The sequence below is a fragment of the Capsicum annuum genome, chromosome 3 (genome assembly GCF_002878395.1).
Source record: "Capsicum annuum cultivar UCD-10X-F1 chromosome 3, UCD10Xv1.1, whole genome shotgun sequence".
Classification (NCBI taxonomy): domain Eukaryota; kingdom Viridiplantae; phylum Streptophyta; class Magnoliopsida; order Solanales; family Solanaceae; genus Capsicum; species Capsicum annuum.
Window position 1 is genome coordinate 265146197 of NC_061113.1, and position 21894 is coordinate 265168090.

The window sequence follows — 21894 nt, forward strand, 5'->3', positions numbered from 1 at the left end:
CATGAAAGGATGTATCTTGGTAAGCGTAAAACTTATTTGATTTGCAGTCCAGACACTTGAAGCTAAGATGTCACACATGAAATGTTGAATATTGTCACTTGACAAAATTTATATGAAAATTTCTTTAAGGATTCAAAATATAAAAGTTTTTGGGAAACTTATTGATTATCCTTATATTGTATAAGCTTATAGCTTGAAAATTATTGAAACTCTTGGAGAGTTTTCAAAAGCAATAAGATTATTTGCTGAAATGAGAAATATACCAATTTGGATTGGTTATAAAGTACCATATCATAGTACAATTGGTGCACTCATGTATCTTGTAAAATACTACGAGGCCCAATATGGCCTTTTGCTCAATTTATTAGCAAGGTGTGTTTCTACTCCTACTACGAGACATCGAAATGGGATAAGATACATGAGTTTTAATGATTTTCTAAAGATTGCAGTCCCGATATTACTGGTCATGCTGATGTTGGGTACTCATATAACCCGCATAAATCTCGATCTCAAACATATAATGTGTTCACATATAAGGATACTGTCATATCTTGGAGATATACAAAGCAGTCTATCTAGCCACTTTATTGAACCATGATGAGATAATAGCTACTCATGAAGCAAGTAAAGAATGAGTATGGTTGAGATCCATGATACATCTCATTCGAAAAAAATGTGGCGTGAAATGTGATAATATACCCACAATTTTATACGAAAATAATGCAACATGCATAACACATCTTGATGGATTCATAAAAGGAGATAGAACGAAACACACTTCATCAAAAAATTTCTACATACATGAGCTTCAAAAGAATGGTGGTATTAACGTGCAACAGATTCGTTCAAGTGATAATGTGACTGCTTTATTCACCAAGTCTCCTTCAATTGCAACTTTTAAGAAGATGGTGTACAAGATCGGGATGCAAAGGTTCAAGGATGTTCTCATTAGGGGAGTTAATACGCGCTGTACTCTTTTTTCCTTACGAGGTTTTGTCCCACTGGTTTTTCCTTGTAAGTTTTTTAATGAGACAATCGAAATGCATATTATTAGAGATGTGTACTCTTTTTCCTTCGCTAGATTTTTTTCCTACTGGGTTTTTTCTAGTTAGGTTTTAACGAGATACATTATCTACCAATTAGACATTCAAGGGGAGTGTTATAAATGTATTGACATTATAGTGAATTTTTCCTACTGGGTTTTTTCTAGTTAGGTTTTAACGAGATACATTATCTACCAATTAGACATTCAAGGGGAGTGTTATAAATGTATTGACATTATAGTGAATGCCTATCAAGATCTACTTTGATATCTATTAGGATTTGAAGCATCCGTCTTTTACTCAGACTAGGAGTAAATTTTTCCTATAAATAGAGGGATTTTGTTCATTGTATTAACAATATTATGATCTCTCATCCCTCAAGATAAATAAGAATCTCTCTCTATTCTCTTTACTCTTCTTCTGTATTCTTTATTATTTCATAACAAGAAGTTTATATTTATCTATTTTAAGGAACTATTTTTTTATAATAGTAAGATCACTATACAATGAGGAGAATTTGCTACGTAATATTTTTCGTCCAGTGTTAATCATAATCATGTTTAGCCATTACTTGTAATAAAGGGAAAGAAACCTTTGATCCAAAACCTTGAAAATAACTCTATCTATTTCTTTTGCCTTGAGACAGGTGGATGAGTCGTGTTGGCTTGACACTTTAGCTAAATATTTATTAGAGCAGCTAAATATGTATTAAAGGTTTATTTTACTGAACAGGTCATTTGTCTTTTTTAGATTATTTTTAGCTTAAGCTAAGAATCTCTTGAAAACAAATTCTCTGTTTCACTTCTAAAATAAAAGTAAGAATCATGACTAACATTCTATTCTATTTTTTGGTGATATACGGGTTTTGTTGTTATTGCATTAGAATTACTGGGTTAATTTTAAGGACGACTTACATTCTATCCTATTTTCTGATAATATACGAGTTTTTTTACTGTTATTAGTATTATTTAATTAATCTTTTTGATTATATTATGAAAATTTTAATTTAATTACTTATATTTTATATAATTATTTAATAATAAAAATAATACTATTAAACAAATAATAATCTTTTTATTTACACAAATAAACAACTAAATTAAACCAAATACGCTCAGCAAAGAAAAAACAAAATGAAAGGAAGGAGTATACGCAAGAAAGGGAAGAGTAAATAAGCAAAGAAGAACACACTCACAACTCTCTTCCGATTCTCACTTTTAAATTTAAACTAAAAAGCTGTCATTTTTGCCTTCTAAATTACTACTCGAATCTGTAAATGTGAAAAAAGTACTTACTAATCTATCTGTGTAAAAAAATGTGTTGTTTTATTTATTTGTTTCTTAAAAAATGTTTTTTTTTTCTTTTTAGGTAATTCGAGAGTCGTTAGTGGCTTATTCTCGAACATCTCTTGATTTTCTCCCTAATTCGAGGATCGTTAGTGACTTATTTTCGAACATAGGTTGATCTATGATCTCTTTATGAATATTTCATGATTTTGTGGGATATTGGAGATTCCGATCTTTTTACGAATACCCATTAGCTTATGGGATATTTAAGATGTTTGTTTCAAAAAACATGTTACCCTTTGAATAAGCGAGATTTCAGGAAACATGTTTTCCTTTAAATAGGCGAGATTTAGAGTAAAGTAACTTTCTAGAATTCTAACAGAATTTGAATTCTTATTGAAGAATTCATAAATTTTAGATGTCTGCAATAATATTTTAATTTTACATAATATATATATAAAATCATAAAATTAAAGAATATTTTTCTTTTTAAAATGAGTTTTTCATCATGTATTATTCAAATCAAACTCAAGTACATCAATAATCAGAGAGATGAGGGTTAATATCCCACTCTATTCAATTAGACACAAAAGCATAGGCTCCAACAAAATAATGAATAATTTAATTTGCTCATTTTTTAACAGATGATAAGAAAAAAGATGTCTTTAAAAAGAATTTTACAACGAAAGACTAAAGAATCAAATTAGTCTTTCAAATTATAAAAATTATTAATTTTTTTTTTAGTTTTGTGTCAAATCAAATTAGTTAATTCTCTTTCAAATGGACGGAGTATCTATACTATAGTAATTCTCAACAGGTTGGATTACTGTAGCGGGTGGAGGAGGCTGAGTTGACTTGGACTTTTCTTCTTGGCTACCAATCTTCCAGCTCTCCATTTTGGACAAGCCAAGGCAAACAAAAAGGCGCAAATTTTTTTTACTGCAACTAATATAGCCGTCTCTCTGTATTTCCTTAACTGATCAAAAGGGGCAACACATGTTTTGTCCTTTCTTATAGTATTTCCATGAAAATAAAGAAAAGATATTTCTCATCTTTCTGTTTCTTGGGGGTCTTTCCTTTTCTGAATTCTTGATTCTTGAAAAAATAAAAAAGGTGAAAAAGATCTTTATAAATCTTTGGGGTTTTTACTTTTTAGGAATGCAAGACAAAGCTAAAGTTGACCAAGTGAAGTACTGTTTATTGAGAATTTGGATACTGTAGTTTGCAATTTTTTAAATGGTGAGGAAAAAGAAAGCAAGTTCTTTGGATGTGAGGGAGGTTATGAATTTCTTGAATCAGTTGATTGCTGATAAGCCATTTCTTCCAGTTGCTATTCCTCTATTTTTAGTTGTTTGGGGCATTGAGAAGTGGTTTTTCTCTCTCACCAATTGGGTTCCTCTTGCTGTTGCTGTCTGGGCAGTTTTTCAGGTAACATTTCTTCAACTATCTTGAGATTTTACAAGTTCTTGGATCCATATGGAATGAAAATATTATATTTTTGCTTGTTCCTAATGACATATTGTTTGATCTTTTGTGTTATTTTACTTTAGATGTCATCTGTTGTTTTGTACTTTGATGTCTCTACAGACGAAGCAATATTCTTTCTTGTTTGTTTCTAAATCAAGGAGTAGATGATAGCTATTTGCTGTGAGATTTTGTTAAAATATGTCTTTAAACATCCTCTTCAATGTGAAAAAAGTGATCTTTACTGTTGGTATAATGATAGCTATAATTAGTTATATTTTGAATAGAGACAAAAGGGGTACTAGAAGGTTGTAATAAACACGAATCTTTCTATTGGCAGTATGGTAGTTACCAGCGCAAACTTCTTGCTGAAGACTTGAATAGGAAATGGAAGCAAGTGTTGCTGGAGACATCAGTAATTGCTTTGTCATTTTCCTTGTTACTTTTTCTTTCCCACTGTTTTCGAACAGGTAGGTTAATGCTTACTCTCATTTTTCTCTTTTTTATTTTTGGGCCTTCGACAATGATGTACAGGCAACAACACCTTTGGAGCAGTGTGAGTGGCTGAATAAGCTGTTAATTGAAGTTTGGCCTAATTATGTTAGCCCAAGGCTTTCTTTGAGGTTCTCTTCTATTGTCGAGGTAAATTACTTTGTCTCTATCTTTGTATGTGCAGGTGCTTGCATCTTGCTCAACAAGCAGCAGAAACTTACCTGATATTTGAGTGGTGATGGAACAAGTGGATAGAATAAATAGTAGGTGTCTACTGTCTAGTGAGTCGGATATGCCTCTTCAACATTAGGACTCAATGGTTGTAGTTTTGATTGTTTCTTTTGCTTATATAGTTCATCTAAGGAGATGCTTAGTTTGAAATATTTGTGGTTTATCTTGGTGAGAAATATACAATTCTCTAGAGGTTTAAGAATTTAGGTTGATTTTTACCCAGGTCCTGTGTTAATGGACCTTTGACGTTTCAATTAAAACCAGAAATTTAACTTACAGTCTATTTCATTCTCGTAAAGATCTGATAACCACAAACATCTGCTCTGTTTTGTTTTATTGTTATTATTTTAATACTTTATACTGTTAAATAGTTTACTTGGATTTGTCTTGTGTTACATCTTTGATTTGCATACAAGCTTTTTATGTACTGTATAAAAAAAGTAGTGCTAAGAGAAAGCTACATCGTAATACTAGGTTTGAACTTTGAATCCTGATATCTGGGGATGTATCAATTGGCTTATGGAAGTTCTAGTTGTGTCCAATCATCTATGATGTGCACATGCTAATCTTAGAGCTTTAAACTTTGTTCAAAGTTAAAGGCACCTCACCCCACTTTGTGAATCAAAGGCCACCTTAAACATCTGAAAATGATTACAAATCTTTTTTAAGTCATGTTTTATCGAACTTTCAAAAGAAATCCCATCATGTCAGATGCTTGTTAGTGGAAATTAGAAGAATCCAAGTCAAGGATTCCAACTTGCTGCCCCCAAGTGCATATAGAAGCTTTAATTTTTTTTTCCTTAAGTAACAAGGCTGATCCACCAACTAGCTGGTGATTGAGGCATCTGAATGATTTGTATAATTGCTTGATTCAACATGATTGATGTGTGTGTGCTTATGCTGATGCGTTCTTTGCTTTAATCTTTTTCTTTTGGTAACCGAGAAATGCTTTCTGTGCTTCGATCTTATGTTTATGTTTCAAAAGATTGGAAATATGATGTATATGTGATGCTTTATAAGGACACTGCTTTTCTTTTGACACAGATTCAGCTGTTTTATGATTTAACTATTTTCCTTTTCTTTTCCTTTTAATTGTTATGACACAGAGACGCATGAAACAACGAAGACCAAAGTTGATTGTGAGTTTTCTTATCCATCCCTTCATATGACGATTGGTGCTAGAAGTAGTAAATGTTGCATAAATTACAAGAACTAATTGAAGACTTGATCATGATTGTAGGAAAAGATTGAATTACAAGAATTTTCACTTGGTTCTAAACCTCCACTTTTAGGACTTCGTGGAATACGGTGGTCAACTTACAATGATCAGGTTTGGTTCTTTATATGTACCTTGGATGTACTTTGGTTTGGTAATTAATGTTTTTTTTTTTTTAAAAAAAGTTAGCTTCACTGCTAAATAGCCAAGGGATACATGTAAAGGTTGAATGTAAGCATAAGCCCCGTCAATAGCACATATCTTTCCCATCTACAATGTAAACACCTTGTTCTGGTGATGCATAACTTGGCGTAGTTGTTATTATTATATTATTGTTTTTTGGATAATTGTGGTGTGTGAGATCAACTTGTGCACACCTCGACTATTTGCCCATATCAACATCTTTCGATCAGTACATGCATCAGATAACTCTCTGAGATGGCTCTGGATTTAAAACCTGTTCTGCATGATTTTCATTCAGGTTCATTGACCGCTAGACTACATCCTGGGTGCTTGACCTAGTTTTGTTTTGAGCTTTTAATTTATAAACTTGTCTTTTCTTTCTTTTCTCCTATTTGTATTAATACATGGAGAAGATCTGTATTCTAACTATTCCTTTTGTGGACAGCGAATTGCACATCTTGGTTTTGACTGGGACACTACCGATATAAGTATCATGTTGCTTGCCAAGTTGGGAAAGCCATTAATGGGGACTGCTCGGATAGTTATTAACAGTATCCACATCAAGGGTGATGTATGTACAAATATACCTTTTTAGCTTCTTGTAAAGCATATAGCTAGAAGAATGATTCTTGGTATAAGCATTTCATTTAGTTATTTTTTGCTAGTATTATGTTTCACATAAGCCTGCCACTATACAAGAAATGTTTGCCTTTTACACCTCAATTTAGGATTGAAGTGGGCAGCATTATGCTCAAACAGCTCTTTCTGCACAAGCTTTTACTTAAGTTGGTTAACTTAAGTGCTTGGGATTATAACTATCTGGTACTTGATTCTCATGATTTCGTGACTGCAAATTGCAACTGCATAGCCATCTGCTCTGGGTCGAATTTCTGTTCTGAAAGTTCTTTTGTTTCCTTAACTGCTAGACTTACTGCTGTGAAATGACAGTTCTTTAATCCTACTTTTACAGCTCCGCTTAGTGCCAGTTCTAGATGGAAGAGCATTTTTATACTCATTCGTGGCTTCCCCAGATGTTAGGATAGGTGTTGCATTTGGAAGTGGTGGAAGCCAATCTCTTCCAGCAACTGAGCTGCCAGGGGTTTCTGCATGGCTGGTATGTGACCGAATTTACAACATTATGACATCTTCCTTCCCAAACCCCTCTTCAGCAGTAAATTTTCTGGTATTTATTTCTCACATCCTGTTACCAATTACCATCAGTAAAGTTTTGTGCTTCTATGTTATTGACCTTCTATCTGGCCTCTATATAGAGTAGCATTCTGATACGTTACTAATTAGTTTATTATTTTGCTTATTTTATTAAACAGGTTAAACTTGTTAATGACTCCTTATCTAAGAGGATGGTTGAACCTCGCCGTAATTGTTTTTCTTTGCCCGCGGTAAATTTATTCAAAAGAGCTGTTGCCGGTGTACTCTCTGTCACTGTGATGTCTGCCAGCAAATTGTCGAGGAGTAACCTGAGGAGTAGTCCTTCCAGGAAACAACATAGCTCATCGACAGATGGTTATGTGGAGAATTGCAATGATTACAAGGATTTGCGGACATTTGTTGAGGTAGAACTTGAAGAACTAACCAGGAGAACAGATGTCAAGCCAGGATCCTGCCCTAGATGGGACTCAAAGTTCAATATGACTCTACACGAGGATGCAGGAACAATTAAGTTCAATTTATTTGAATGCACTCCTGGCAGTGTGAAGTATGACTATCTAACAAGCTGTGAAATTAAGGTGAATATGTGTAGATTAATATGCTACCATCCATGTTTTATATTTTAAAGCCCTCTCACATGGACTTGTTTATGGGTATGTATCTCACGCGAGTTTGTTTTAAGTATCACGTGCAAGTGCGATAGTCTTTTGCTAACTTTTAGTGTACTTCGGAGGATCTACATGACATACACACATCCTCATCACACTTGTCGAACACAGGGATGTCAGGGAAAATGGACTGTGTTACGTAGTATTGAACTAGTTTTTGGTTGAATTGAACTAGTTTTTGGTTGACTTGAATGTCATAAGATGATGCATATATCTGGTTAAAGATCAGTGACATCTTTTTCGAATTGAATGTCATAAGATGATGCATATCTGGTTAAAGATCAGTGACATCTTTTTCGACTTGAATGTCATAAACATGATGCACATATCTGGTTAAAGATCAGTGACATCTTTTTCTTTTTTCTATTTTCAAACAGAAACTATTAACTATGAATTAACATCTTAGAAAGGGGCGATCCTTACTGCAGTAACTTTTCAGTTCACTCATTTTATGGGCTTTTAATCATTTTCTAGTTCTCTTCTGTAACACTCTGTAGTGGCGTTTGACTCATGATATGGCTTTATGAAACAGATGAGATATGTTGCAGATGATTCAACAATATTTTGGGCGACAGGAGCCGACTCCACTGCTATAGCGGGGCATGCTGAGTTTTGTGGTAAAGAAATTGAAATGACGGTTCCATTCGAGGGGATCAATTCAGGGGAGGTAGGAATCTAGTTTTAAATTGTAGTTTGTATAAAGTTGCACCCTCTATAGTTGCTATACTTTGGCTCCATTTGAGCTTCCACACTATGTAGTTGATAAGTATATCACAATAAACATAATACAGAACGGTAATATTCACATTATTATCATACGTATGGTGTCGTTCAATTTGCACTCACTTGTGGTATCATAGATTGCTTTTGATCATCAGATGTAGAACTCCTGTAGTACACTCTGGGTAGTTTTATCCTGCTTACTATACAAAGGAGCTTGAGCGAATTTGTAGTGAATAGATTCTGTATTTTGTGCAGTGTAAAGTTTCCTTTTTCCATATACTCTCTAATCCTACATGTAGCCTTCTAGCATGTCATTCAAATCAATTAAAAAAAAGTCCTTACCGTTTTATAATTTTTCCACAAGTCCAGTTTCGTAAAGGGTTTCATTCTGTAGTGGTGTTTTAGTTATGTCCCTGACTCCCTGCTAACTGTTTTTTCTTCTACCAATAACAACTTGTAGGTCAATATGTGCCATATAACTAGTTTCTTGTCTTGTTTCTACTTGAAACGTCTTTTTCACGAGTGAGAGACTACCTTATTAGGGTATTCTTCACTAGAAGTAGAAGGGTTGAAATGAAAAACAAAGTGATATTCATTATTGTGTTCTTATTTGGTGCAGCTACACGGTTGTAGTGCTAATTTCTTTGTTTTAAATGACTGTTTCAGTTGACGGTGAAGCTCGTCTTAAAGGAATGGCAATTTGCTGATGGTTCACATAGCTCAACTGGTTTGCCTATCAGCTCTCAGCCTTCACTCAACAGCACATCAAGTTTCCTACCTAGAACAGGAAGAAGAATCTATGTTACAATAGTTGAAGGAAAAGATCTTCCATCAAAAGATAAATTTGGAAAGTCTGGTTCTGGCTGTTACGTGAAATTCCAGTATGGGAAGGTATATTTCCCCTCTTTTTTCCTCACGGAAGTCGTCACTTGAAATATCATAACTCAAAAACTAAATTCCCATATATGTTCTTCATTGTTGCCTTCTATGAATTGATCTAGTACTGGAATACTAGAAGCTCTTTCAAATTAAACTTACTTCAATAATACAATACAAGGGAGCTTGAGTGAATTTGAAGTGAACCTTAAGCTTTTTCACAGGCTCTCAAAAAATCGAGAACTGTTCCACATACGTCAGATCCTACCTGGAATCAGAAGTTTGAGTTTGATGAAATTGGTGGTGGTGAATATCTGAAGATAAAGTGCTTCATCGAGGAGATGTTTGGAGATGAGAACATTGGTAGTGCACGAGTAAACTTAGAAGGACTTACAGAAGGTTCCCCAAGAGATGTTTGGATTCCTCTTGAAAAAGTGAATTCTGGAGAATTGCGGCTCCAGATTGAAGCAGTCAGAGTTGAGGACTCTGAAGGATCTAAGGTATTCTCTATCATAGCTATTTTTCAATCTGGTCAATGAGGAGATGATGACAGATAAATGTTAAAGAAAATAATATCCGAAAGTCAGCAGTACCGTGTGCTAGAGAAAGGAAAAATATAATGCGTACATGCTCATGTTCTTGATTTTGATTCCACTTTCATTCTACCTTTGGTTTTTCAGGGTTCATCCTCCAACGGTTGGGTTGAACTTGCTCTCATTGAGGCAAAAGACCTTGTTGCCGCTGATCTCCGAGGAACCAGTGATCCTTATGTGAGGGTGCAATACGGGAACTTGAAGAGAAGAACTAAGGTTAGAGTTTTAGAAATGAATTAATTGCATACTACTGATACCATTGGAAAAATATATGTGCTAAATTGACAGTCTCATGCCGAAGATTTTTGTCATTCTTTCCATGTCTAGTATCTGCTGAAGGTTTCTTGTCTCATGCTGAAGCTATTGTTGCTAACAACTGTATCATCAAATAGTGACTTTTTTGCAATGCTCTGCTCCAACTCCAAATTGTAATGAACAGTTGATCAAACTCTGAAACTTTTTTTTGAACCATCACCGCAAAATACTCCAGCTGCAAAAAAAATTGGTGTCTGGAAATGGCTATGTATGGTCTTTATTGAAAAATAAGAATGTTTTAACTAGAATTTTCTACCTGTCGTGGATTCTTTGCAGGTCATGTATAAAACTTTGAATCCTAAATGGCACCAGACGTTAGAATTTCCTGATGACGGGAGTCCCCTGGAGTTGCATGTTAAGGATCACAACCATTTGCTGCCAACTTCAAGTATAGGTGATTGTGTTGTTGAGTACCAGAGATTGCCCCCAAACCAAATGTTCGACAAGTGGATACCCCTTCAAAATGTACGGAAAGGAGAGATCCATATTCAAGTCACACGGAAAGTTCCGGATCTGGAAAAGAAATCAAGCTTAGATTCTGAGTCCTCAGTAACCAAAGCACGCCGTCAAATTTCTAACCAGGTAAGAGCCGGTCCTTATGTCTTTACATTTTGTAGATCACTTGACACTATGGCTGTGTTTGCTATGATGCAAAATGTTTTCCATTAAAATAGGAAAAGTGACATCTCTAGCTTTTTGGGTGGAAATCATTTTTCTTAACAATTACCTCTCTGTTTTGACTAACACCAATAGTATAATCTGATACTTAAAAATATTTCATCTAACAGTATCCAATTTACAACTAATAATCTTATCAATCCTTAATAAATGATCTTTACGGAAAAATATTTCACTCCCCAACCAAACAGCAGAAGACATTTTCCAACAAAGTATTTCCAATGAATAAGTAATTTTCCGGTAAACATTTTCTAGAAAATGACTTGCGTCAGTACAAAGCACTCTCTTGATTCTTCAAGCATAATTTGCCGATATATTACCTTTGTTAATCTCTTGATGATTGGTTCTATCAGATGAAGCAAATGATGATCAAGTTCCAGTCTTTAATTGAAGACGATGATCTCGAAGGACTTTCAGCATCACTACAAGAATTGGAAAGCCTACATGAGACACAAGAAGAGTTTATGGTCCAGCTTGAGACTGAACAAACACTTTTGCTCAACAAGATAAATGAGCTTGGCCAGGAAATCATTAATTCATCACCTTGCTATGCTCTGACAAGAAGACCTACTTTGCCTTGAAAAAACTACAACCCTATTGTTATCCTTTTTGTTAATATACACTTATATGATTTTCCGCTAGATAGGTCATTGAATCCATATTGATCTTCTTGATTTGCTCAAGATATTAACTGGAAGAAAAATCCCTTCACACGCCTTCGAAACGAAGCCAGTGGCTTCAGATGTACAACATCAGGTTAACTTTTAGTAATTGTAATGCAGAAGCATAAAAGTCAGCTTCCTCTTCTGGTTGATAAAAACTTTACGTTTGTATATACATTTTTCTTCCAACGTATATATTTCAGTGGATGCTCTACTTACATGTTATTCTACTCCAGACATGTCAGTGGGTTCTCTTCTTATATTTGTTTTAAAATCATCGGGATTTTTGCCAACGTAATCCACTCGTTCAACTAATCTAGATTTGTGCCACTAGCATCCATATAGGGGGGACACGCTTCCTACCAGAAGTCTCTGGTAAAGGTTAAGAACTTTATACATTCCATCACATTTTGTGGTAGACAAATTCTTTCAATAAACAGTCCACAGAGACATTTTCGAGCGAGCACAGAGAGCCATTTTTGGGCTGCTATTTTAAGTTTTACTAGAGTTGCAGATTATTTTAAAGCTCATCCTGTGCCTATTTTAGGCTACAAGCTAAACTTCACGATACTAAAGCTGAAAATCCTAAGATAGGATCCATATATTGAACTTAAAGACATTGACACAATGTCCTGAAGTTTAACTAAAAAACTGAACTCAAGGACACGATGTCCCCAAGTTGAGCTGAAAAATATTGAGCTTAAGGACACAATGTCCTCAAATTTGGAGCTGAAAAAATTGATATTCTAGACATAACGCCCAAGAAATTTGAACTAAAAAATTGAAATTGAAAACACAGCGTTCTGAAATGAGTTCAGGATGTTAGTGCCGTGATATTTTGAACCGGAAAACCAAACTTCAGGACACATTAATTAAATAGGCCCTGGCTAAAACTTAAACAATAGTCCTAAAAGTGGCTACCTGGTGCAACTTCCACGACATTTCCTGGGCCCAGAACGAATCAATGGGTCGGGCCATAAATTCAGAGGCTGACGTGTAAATTTCCATTTTGATATCTTATCGTCAACCTCTGCCAACTGAACTGAATCCATTCCCCCCCCACCCCACCCCCACGCCATTATTACTATGAAGCTAACTGGAAGAAGCTGAGCTAATTTAAAAATGGCCTTGTCGACGGCGAAATTTACAGAATTGCCACCACACTTGTTCTCTACCTTCTCTTCCCGTTCTTTCCGACCTCCATTCACTCTTTTCCTTCAACCCTTCGTATCCCTCCGCCGTACCATCACCGCCGGCAGCACCAGAACCAACATTTCCCGGAAGGATCACCGGAAACCTTATAGAGAGTCAAATTACAGTTCTACCCCCGGGAAATCAAATCGCTCGCACTCTTCTACTTGGTTAAACAAATGGCCGAATACATCGCCTCCAATAGAACAATTATCGAATTTGAGAACCGTTGATTCCAAAACGGAAACTAGAATTTTTGATGAGAATACTAGAGTAGGGACTACAGCGATTGATAGGATTGTACTCAGGTTGAGAAACTTAGGATTAGGTTCTGACGATGAAGAAGAAGAGGAGGGAAATTTGGAGTTGGATTCTAGTTCGATGATGCGGGGTAGCAGTGAAGAAGAGAAGCTAGGTGATTTGTTGAAGAGAGATTGGGTTAGACCGGATATGATATTGGAAGAGAGTGATGATGAGGGAGATACATTGTTGCCATGGGAGCGGAGCACGGAGGAGGAGGTGGTGGAGGATCAGAGGGGAGGGAGGAAGAGGACAGTGAAGGCGCCGACATTGGCTGAGCTAACGATTGAGGATGAAGAATTGAGGAGGCTGAGGAGAATGGGTATGACTTTGAGAGAAAGGATTAATGTACCTAAGGCTGGGGTTACAGGAGCAGTGTTGGAGAAGATTCATCATACATGGAGGAAGAATGAGCTGGTTCGGCTAAAGTTTCACGAGGTTTTGGCTCATGATATGAGAACCGGCCACGAGATTGTAGAGGTTGGTTGTCTTGGCTTTACCATGACAGCATTAAGTTGGTTGTGTAGTGCTCTTGCATTTGTTTGGATTTGTGTTGCGTTCTTTTGGTATGAGTCGTTTGATTCTTTGAAATAATTTCTAGACTTTGTCCAAAATGTGTGCTAGCCATGCTTACGACTAATAGTCCTAGTTACATTTTAAACTAAAAGTCCAACCAGATTAAATAACATTTCTAAACAATAATAAAAATCGCCATTACATTGAAGAAAGAGATCTATTCATGTATCTTCATTTAGAAATGAAATTACTATTTGACTTTAAATGAGAACAATTTTCATCACTATACAACTACGACAACATACCTAGTGAAATCCCACAAGTGGGGTCTAGGGAGGGTAGAGAGGCTGTTTCCCGAAAGACCCTTGGGTCTAGTGCAACAAATCCACGTAAGAGAATAAGAAGTTTGTAAAGAAAGCATAACAATGAATGAGAAAAGCGGCGCAGAGCCTACAAGAAAGGAATAGTAACAACATAGAAATAATGTGATAATCGACATACTATAAACAACATACATATTAAAAAGAGACTAAAAGAATACAACCTCACAAACACAAACAAGCTTAAGCCTTTGAAAAGCGAGACAACTCTCAACTACCTACTAACTTCTACCCTATCCGCAACCTCCACACTTGAAGTCATGTTCTCAGTGAAACTACGCCATGCCCTGCTACTCACCTTTTCCTAATACTTTTTCGGCCTACCTCCTCTCCTTGCTCCCCCACCCCCGAAAAAAAAAATATCAAACCTCTTGCACCATCTAACTGGAGCGTCTGCGCATCTTCTCTTAGCATGTCGAAACCATCTCAATCTCACTTCCCTCATCTTGTCCGCCATGGAGGCCAGTTCCACCCTGCCCCGGCTATCCTTATTTCTTATCTCATCACTCCTAGTATATCCACACATCCATCTCAACACTTCACAATGTTCATCACTATGTTTTTCCATAAGGATTCTATATAGATGTAGAGTAAGTAGAGTTATTATCTTGTAAAGATTAATAGAACAACTCCATTTCAAGGAAAAGATAAATAGTAGACCTACAAGCAATTACCCAATAATATTATTGAAACCGTATATTTTTGGGAATGTACACTAACAAGCTATTATCCGGTACCATATTTGCCTTCTCCTCCTTTTGCAACAACCAATTGAACTTATATGATTGCATATCAAACCTCAAGTTCAATTCCAAGCATTTTGGTAATAGGGTTTGTGTCGGTGGAGGATAAAATGCGGGAAGTGAAGTTGAGATGGTTTGGTCATATGATGAGGAGGGTCACGGATGCCCCGGTTCGTAGGTGTGAGAGGTTGGTCTTGGATGGCTACAAGCGGGGTAGAGGTAGACCGAAGAAATATTGGAGGGAAGTGATTAAACGTGACATGAAGCAGTTACAGCTGACAAAGGACATGACCCTAGATAGGAAGATATGGAGGAAAAACATTAGGATAGAGGGCTAAGCCGTGTGGGCGAGTAGGCAGTAGTTAGGAAGGCTTTGGTTCTGGTAATGTTCAATATTTTTGGGGATGTCGTGCATATGTTATTTTATTATGTCCCATGCCTTGGATGTTTTTTTTTTTTTTTTTATATTGTCCTTTTATTGTGCCCGGGGTCTATCGGAAACAGCCTCTCTACTTCTTTGGAGGTAGTGGTATGGACTGCGTACATTCTACCCTCCCCACCCCAGACCCCACGATGTGGGAATATACTGGGTTTGTTGTTGTTGTTGTTGTGGTTTATAAGGATGGATTTATCAGTCAACCTAAAGGACTTCCCTTGTCAACCGAAAGGACTACTCCTGCGAATTCCTAAAAGTCTTTTATGAACAAGTTGATCTGAGCATTCATTACTCCTCATTATACATTTATTTATTTATTCATTTTTTTTTATCATTTGTAATTTAACTGCATATAGTATTTGAATTTGAACTGTGCTAACTTTCTTTTTTCTGGTTGTCAGCGTCGCACTGGTGGGCTTGTAATATGGAGGGCAGGAAGCGTTATGGTGGTGTATCGAGGAAGTAACTATGAGGGGCCTTCTTCAAGATCTCAATTTGTGAATGAGGAAGCCAATGCTCTCTTTGTTCCAGATGTTTCATCTGACAAACCTATTTCAAAAGACAGCAAGAGCTTCAATCCAGTTATTGAAAATCGTAGTCAAGTTCATCCTAACCGTGTCCTAAACATGACTGAGGAGGAAGCAGAATTCAATAGGGTATTAGATGGTTTAGGCCCACGTTTTGAGGATTGGTGGGGTACGGGGGTACTTCCTGTTGATGCTGATTTGCTCCCTCAGACAATTCCAGGCTATAAAACGCCTTTCCGACTTCTTCCTACCGGAATGAGATCACGCTTGACAAATGCAGAAATGACGAATCTCCGGAAAATTGCTAAATCACTTCCTTGCCATTTTGCTCTTGGTAACTTTCAACCCTTAAAGTACAGTTGCTGTTTTATCTTTCAGTGTTATAACACAGTTTATCTTCGTGGTGTTCCTTTCAGGGAGAAACAGAAATCATCAAGGGTTGGCTGCTGCTATAATCAAGCTCTGGGAGAAAAGTCTAGTTGTCAAAATTGCAGTCAAGCGTGGAATTCAGAACACAAACAACAAGCTGATGGCAGAGGAGTTAAAGGTGTGTAAGAATGTTTTGATATGACTTTATATCCCAAATAAAAAGATATGGAAAAGCATGTCTAGATATGTTCATTGCTTAAGTTTGTGATTGCTTTGAGTCTTTGTGGGATGCCATATGAATTGGGAGGTACTATTATCTATCCTCAAAGGGAATTCCGATTTCATTTTTGAGTTCATGAAATTAGGTTGTGTTTAAGGCTTTTAGTCATATCGCCCACGTTTCTTGTATACAAGTAAATACTTCTAGAGAGTCCTTGATAGCTCAAGTGATCTCATAATTCCACCTTCCAGGAGGAATTATTGGCTCTCACTTTGTGTTCTTCATTTATTTTTCCCTTCTGCAGACACCGTTGATATAGTTGAAAGAAGAAAAAATTGATCCTGTTTGTTTGAACCAGAAAAGTTGTCTGGAGAAGACATTACAGTACTTTTCAATTTAGAATACATTATAGTTGTATCTTCTGCCACTCTAAAGTGCCAGAGCCCATCATCGCTTGAGAGTTGAGACGACTGTACAGAAATTTTTGCCCAAAAAGTTCATGCTCTGTGTCCTGTCATATGTGATTCTTGGGACTCATCATAAGCTTAAGCTATTCACCCCATACAGTGTTTCAATAATCACCATCGAGTTATGGGCGCCCTCCTATGTTGGAATCACCTACCAGCTGATTTAAATTATAAAGTGATACAATAATCGGCTTTTCTAGGAATGTCAGAAGTTCTTAGTCCCTTTTTTATAATGAAGTTCATACCAATATTGTTTTGTGGATTTTCAGATATTAAGGTTCTTTTATCCTTTTCTGCCTGGTACGAGCTCATACCAATGTTGTTGTTTGGGGGGTTAAGGAATGTAAAATTAGGGCGTAGAAAGGTATACGTAACTGAGTACCACATAATACTTGTGTAGCCTTTAAATTGGAACTGCTGAGTAATACCACTAACATATCAGCTGCATCTCAGATATTAACCGGGGGAGTCCTACTTTTGAGAAACAAATATTACATAATCTTTTATCGAGGAAAGGATTTTGTCCCACCTACTGTTGCGGCTGCTTTAGCCGAAAGGCAAGAGTTGACAAAACAGATCCAAGATGTTGAAGAAAAAACACGGAGCGGGCCCGCTGAAGTGGCACCATCGACTACAGATGGACAGGCTGTTGCCGGTACTTTAGCAGAATTTTATGAGGCTCAGGCTCGGTGGGGGAGAGAAATATCTGCTGAAGAACGTGAGAGAATGTTAAAAGAAGCAGCTATGGCTAAGACAGCCAGAGTAGTCAAGCGGCTTGAACATAAATATGAGATTGTAAGTATATCTTTTTCCTTCTAATTTAACAAGCACTTCTAAGAGTTTCTCACATTAGCTTTTTTCATGATGACCAATTGTTTATATTGCACTATATTTTAGCATTCTTCTGCAAATGTTTGTCATTTTTGAAGTCCATCAGATTTCCTTTTGATTTTGAAGAAGAAAGTTTGGTGTGATCGAGGTGTATTGGTATTATCTAGCTATGGCAAAGTATCAACAGATGAGCTATAGAATCTTCACCTTTAGTTTTGGTGCCTTTGGAATTCTTCATTATACCCTTATATGTGTATAGGCTTAGGGTTTTTCAAAATTTCTTTTGTTTATTCATCTTTTTTCATTCTGTAGATTTTCACCTTTTTTTTTTCATTCTTTGTTATAATGTTGGCTCTTCTGAAAATGTCCTGCCAGAAGAAGTTTCTGAACTTCTCCCTTAATCTTTGCTTCCAGAATTATCTTGCCTAGTCTAGTTTTATTTGTCATTTTGGTGATTCTTTGTCTTTTAGTAATTCTTTTTATGTGATTTATGAACAGTCCCAGGCCAAGAAGCTTAAAGCAGAGAAACTTTTAGCTAAGATTGTGGAATCCTGGATTCCTGCTGGTCCTTCTGATGACCTGGAAACAATAACAGAGGAGGAAAGGGTCATGTTGCGTAAAGTTGGATTAAGAATGAAGTCATACCTGCCACTTGGTGAGTTTCATTGTTTTGGGGCGTAAAAACTACTGTGGTCAATGTGTTGATTAAATACTGTATTTAACTGAGAACTCATGTAAATGCTTACCTACCAGGTATTCGTGGTGTCTTTGATGGTGTTATTGAGAACATGCATCTGCATTGGAAACATAGGGAACTTGTGAAGTTAATATCAAAAGAAAAGGAACTTGCTTTCGTTGAAGAAACAGCTAGACTATTGGAATATGAAAGTGGCGGGATTTTAGTGGCAATAGAAAGAGTGCCAAAAGGTTATGCTCTTATTTTCTACCGTGGGAAGAACTATAGGCGGCCTATCAGCCTCAGGCCAAGGAACCTTCTGACAAAAGCAAAAGCACTAAAACGTAGAGTGGCGCTGCAGCGTTACGAGGTTTTTTATCTTACTGATGTCAGCTGTCCCATTTCAAAATGATGTTATCTCACCTTTTACTGATAATCTACTTGTTTTATCTGGTATCCTATATGCTCTCTTGTAGGCTCTCAGTCAGCATATATCAGAGTTGGAGACAACGATAGAGCAAACGAAAAGGGAAATTGTAAGACATTAAATCTGAGCTTGGATGTGTTATTGTAGCACAATTCACCAATATACCTAATGTTAGCATTTTTCATGTTACCGTTCACTGTCCTTCCCGTTGATTCGGCTCTTTAGATACTGTGCCTGTGTATCTAAAGCCCGATGGTTTATACTGCTTGAACTTAAATATTCATGTATCATGATAATTTGTAGTTCCAACTCCAGCAAATGACCCCGATGGTTTGTGCTTCTTTTCTTGGAGTTTATTCTGCTGCAAATTCTAACAGTTCGTTTGAAATATTTCCCTGAATTTTGTAAACCTTGTGGGAGGCTTCTGATTCCAACTCTGTTAGCTTTAAAAAAATGTTACTGGATCGCTTTTTATAGGTGCATATTGATAATCTATCCATGCATCTTTCTAGTATCAACTACAGAGCATATTAAAACTAGTTTAATGTGTGTTCCGACTATCGGAGTATTACTATATTATTCATATTTCAAAGGACAATGATCATGCATGGCTGAAGATACTCTTAAGACCATTTCATTAACTCGAAAACTAAAATTTCCTATAAATGACCATAGTTCATATGTAGTGGTTTTCATAGAAATGTATGTAGTTCTAAATTTACAGATCAAAATATAGTTCTAAATTTTATAATAGATAAAATAAATGTTCCTAAAGTAAGATTGTCATATCTTACAAGACCAAATCCTAGTATTTGGAAGTTGATTAAACTCAGATTCTCTGAAAATTTTCAGTTCAGAATCTTAGATGCGACAAAGAAGACCGAGTCTCATCTCTGTAACGACAATGCCTAGAGAAGGATCACATCTAAGGGCTTTCATTTTCATCATTCTCTTGATAGAATAAGAATTTAGTGATGTGGTGTGAGAGTTCCTGGTATATAGAAGTGAACAACTTATATAAAATATGGTTCTCTATGAACAGAAGTTCATCGTATGTGCTAATTTGATCTTATTTTGTTTTTGATAACCTGCTACCTCCCAACGGTACATGTACACTGTGTCCACTAAGGCTTGGACAAATGGTAAGAAATCACCTAGTGTTGTTTTTACCTTTGCTGGGATTATATGCTAACTGGATATTTCTGTAACATTGCTTACACGTCTCTAGAATTCAAACTGTAGGCAAGTCTGAATCGTCTTCTCCCAGTTTTGCTTTCTGATCAAAATCAGTGAGATATTTATTACTACCCTATTAAGAAAAAGATCATTGAGATCTATCATATTTTTTAAGTACTAGTTACTGCTTCGTAAGAGCCTCTCTTGACGAAGCAAAAGTAGATGCTGGTAAAATTGAGGTTGTGTTCTGGAATAAAGTTATTTGAGTAATATCATATTTTCAGCTAGTGGGTAGTCCAACCCTCGCTACATGTTTACTGATTTTTTCTTTATCTGTCCACAGGGTGATTTTGGTAAGACAGACATTAATACCAGCAATTTGGAGGTGCTTGATCAGTTCAATCAGCTCTCAGAATCCCAAGTGAGTTTACCACGATTCCTCTGGCTGCCTAGGAAAAATCAGGGAGGTTCTTATATGATAGTGGAGAACCTTCTTTAACTGACGTCTTTGCAGGGCTTCCTCGTCTTAGCTGTTAATAGTTCCTTGCAGTGAAGGGGGGTGGGATCTTCAGGGGGGGAGGGAAGGGTGATCTTTTTGTATTTCAGGAAAAAGGATCAGTATATCAAGATATCCATATTAACTAAATTTTTATTCGGTGTGCAGAGTGAAGATGCAGATTCATGGTTAGGGTCTGATGATGACGGGGATGAAGATCTTGAATGGGAGAACGATGATGATTCAGAACACTCCAGTCTCGAGGACAACGAAACAGGATAACAATACTTCATGGCTTATACTTTATGTGGAATTGCATTATATTATGGCCATAATCCAATTGAGGTAATCATCATAGGTCTCTAATCTTTTGGCTTCATTCTTAAAGCTCTTATTCCTTGAAATTTTAGGAGTGAATAAATGCATATTTATTTTAACTTTATAAAACCCATTGGTCAATGATTATTCTTAGTGAAAAAGTAAAAAGATGGCACGGAGGTAAGTGTTACTCAACTATGAAGGAGGTGGTTGGAATTAATTAGCTAGAGCACTTCTCAGCAGAAAAAATCTATGGTCCAACAAACTGGAAGAACAAGGAAATTATTTTTTACAATTAATTCTACATCGCACTAGCAGCACGAAATCTCCCACTACTTGTATGTACTTAAAACCTCATAATGTTCATCGTAACAACTTTATCACTCTTTCTAAAATTGCTTCAAGTATTGAATTAGTCTTCAACTACATTTGTTTTTCTGGTCTTCAAACGAAATGAATATGCCCAGCAGAAGATACTTAGTAGTTGCAAACTACATAATTCATGTGTTGAGAGTACGCGCTTAAAGCTTCACTACATTATAACCAATGGCATGCTATCAGTGGCATTAACTTCCAGTACCTAAATGTGATAAGAACTACTGAATGGGTGCTATGACTCCCAAATATGACTGTATGTTCTTATTGACCTAGTATGACACTACCATTGCAGCCACAACAATCATCTTTCTGAGGTTTTGGATCATAATTTGAGGTTAAAGATCTCTACTTATGGCATTGATGGAGCCTTTGGATCACTGGTCGATTCAAATTATGGAAGGGCTTTCACGTTCATCCAAGCTCAGTTTATTCCAATGAAAGAATGAACTTGGCCCAAATTTTGTACATGGAAGAATTAACTGGAGTACTCGTCTTCTGGAGCTCACACTTTACTATCAACTGCTAGTACTTTGGTCCTTTGGTGAACATTGTAATTAGTGTAGATGTACTTGCTTTGTCAATCATCCTATATTCCAGTTTTTGTAATTTCTTTGTTCAATTATAGAGTGAATGTTGTCAAGGATGAATGACACATCCAAGGAGGAAAACTGAAAGATAACATGAATAAGTTTAAATTTTAAAGTTAACTAAGTAGAAGTGAATATTTATGATTCCACAGAACAATAGGAACTTTTGAGTAGTTCCAAATATTTGAGACGCTATATTCTATTATTCTTCTTACAGGCACCAGTGCAAGAAGGGCATTTTTGGGAACTTGGCAGC

General features: G+C 36.2%; 2 protein-coding genes across 6 annotated transcripts; both read left to right on the plus strand.

Annotated features, from left to right (window-relative positions):
* Nucleotides 1-2985: 2985 nt before the first annotated feature.
* LOC107862167 (synaptotagmin-5) lies at nucleotides 2986-11825 on the plus strand. 5 transcript variants are annotated; one of them, XM_016707648.2, is made up of 14 exons: nucleotides 2986-3757; nucleotides 4134-4208; nucleotides 4328-4435; nucleotides 5623-5655; nucleotides 5757-5846; nucleotides 6361-6486; nucleotides 6886-7029; nucleotides 7244-7663; nucleotides 8286-8420; nucleotides 9143-9367; nucleotides 9577-9852; nucleotides 10033-10161; nucleotides 10537-10842; nucleotides 11292-11825. In XM_016707648.2, the coding sequence occupies exons 1-14, from the start codon at nucleotides 3566-3568 to the stop codon at nucleotides 11517-11519; spliced, it is 2487 nt and encodes an 828-aa protein (XP_016563134.1). In that variant the 5' UTR covers nucleotides 2986-3565; the 3' UTR covers nucleotides 11520-11825. The 5 variants fall into 5 exon arrangements, with proteins under 5 accessions (XP_016563134.1, XP_016563131.1, XP_016563132.1 ...); XM_016707645.2 differs by having other exon boundaries at nucleotides 3154-3757; nucleotides 4307-4435; nucleotides 6886-7098; XM_016707646.2 differs by having other exon boundaries at nucleotides 3156-3757; nucleotides 6886-7098.
* Nucleotides 11826-12605: 780 nt separating this feature from the next.
* LOC107862166 (CRM-domain containing factor CFM3, chloroplastic/mitochondrial) lies at nucleotides 12606-21787 on the plus strand. Its single transcript, XM_016707644.2, has 10 exons — nucleotides 12606-13571; nucleotides 15568-16027; nucleotides 16110-16240; nucleotides 17203-17544; nucleotides 18079-18235; nucleotides 18334-18626; nucleotides 18733-18792; nucleotides 20203-20280; nucleotides 20524-20700; nucleotides 21344-21787. The coding sequence occupies exons 1-9, from the start codon at nucleotides 12723-12725 to the stop codon at nucleotides 20635-20637; spliced, it is 2484 nt and encodes an 827-aa protein (XP_016563130.2). The 5' UTR covers nucleotides 12606-12722; the 3' UTR covers nucleotides 20638-20700; nucleotides 21344-21787.
* Nucleotides 21788-21894: the final 107 nt, after the last annotated feature.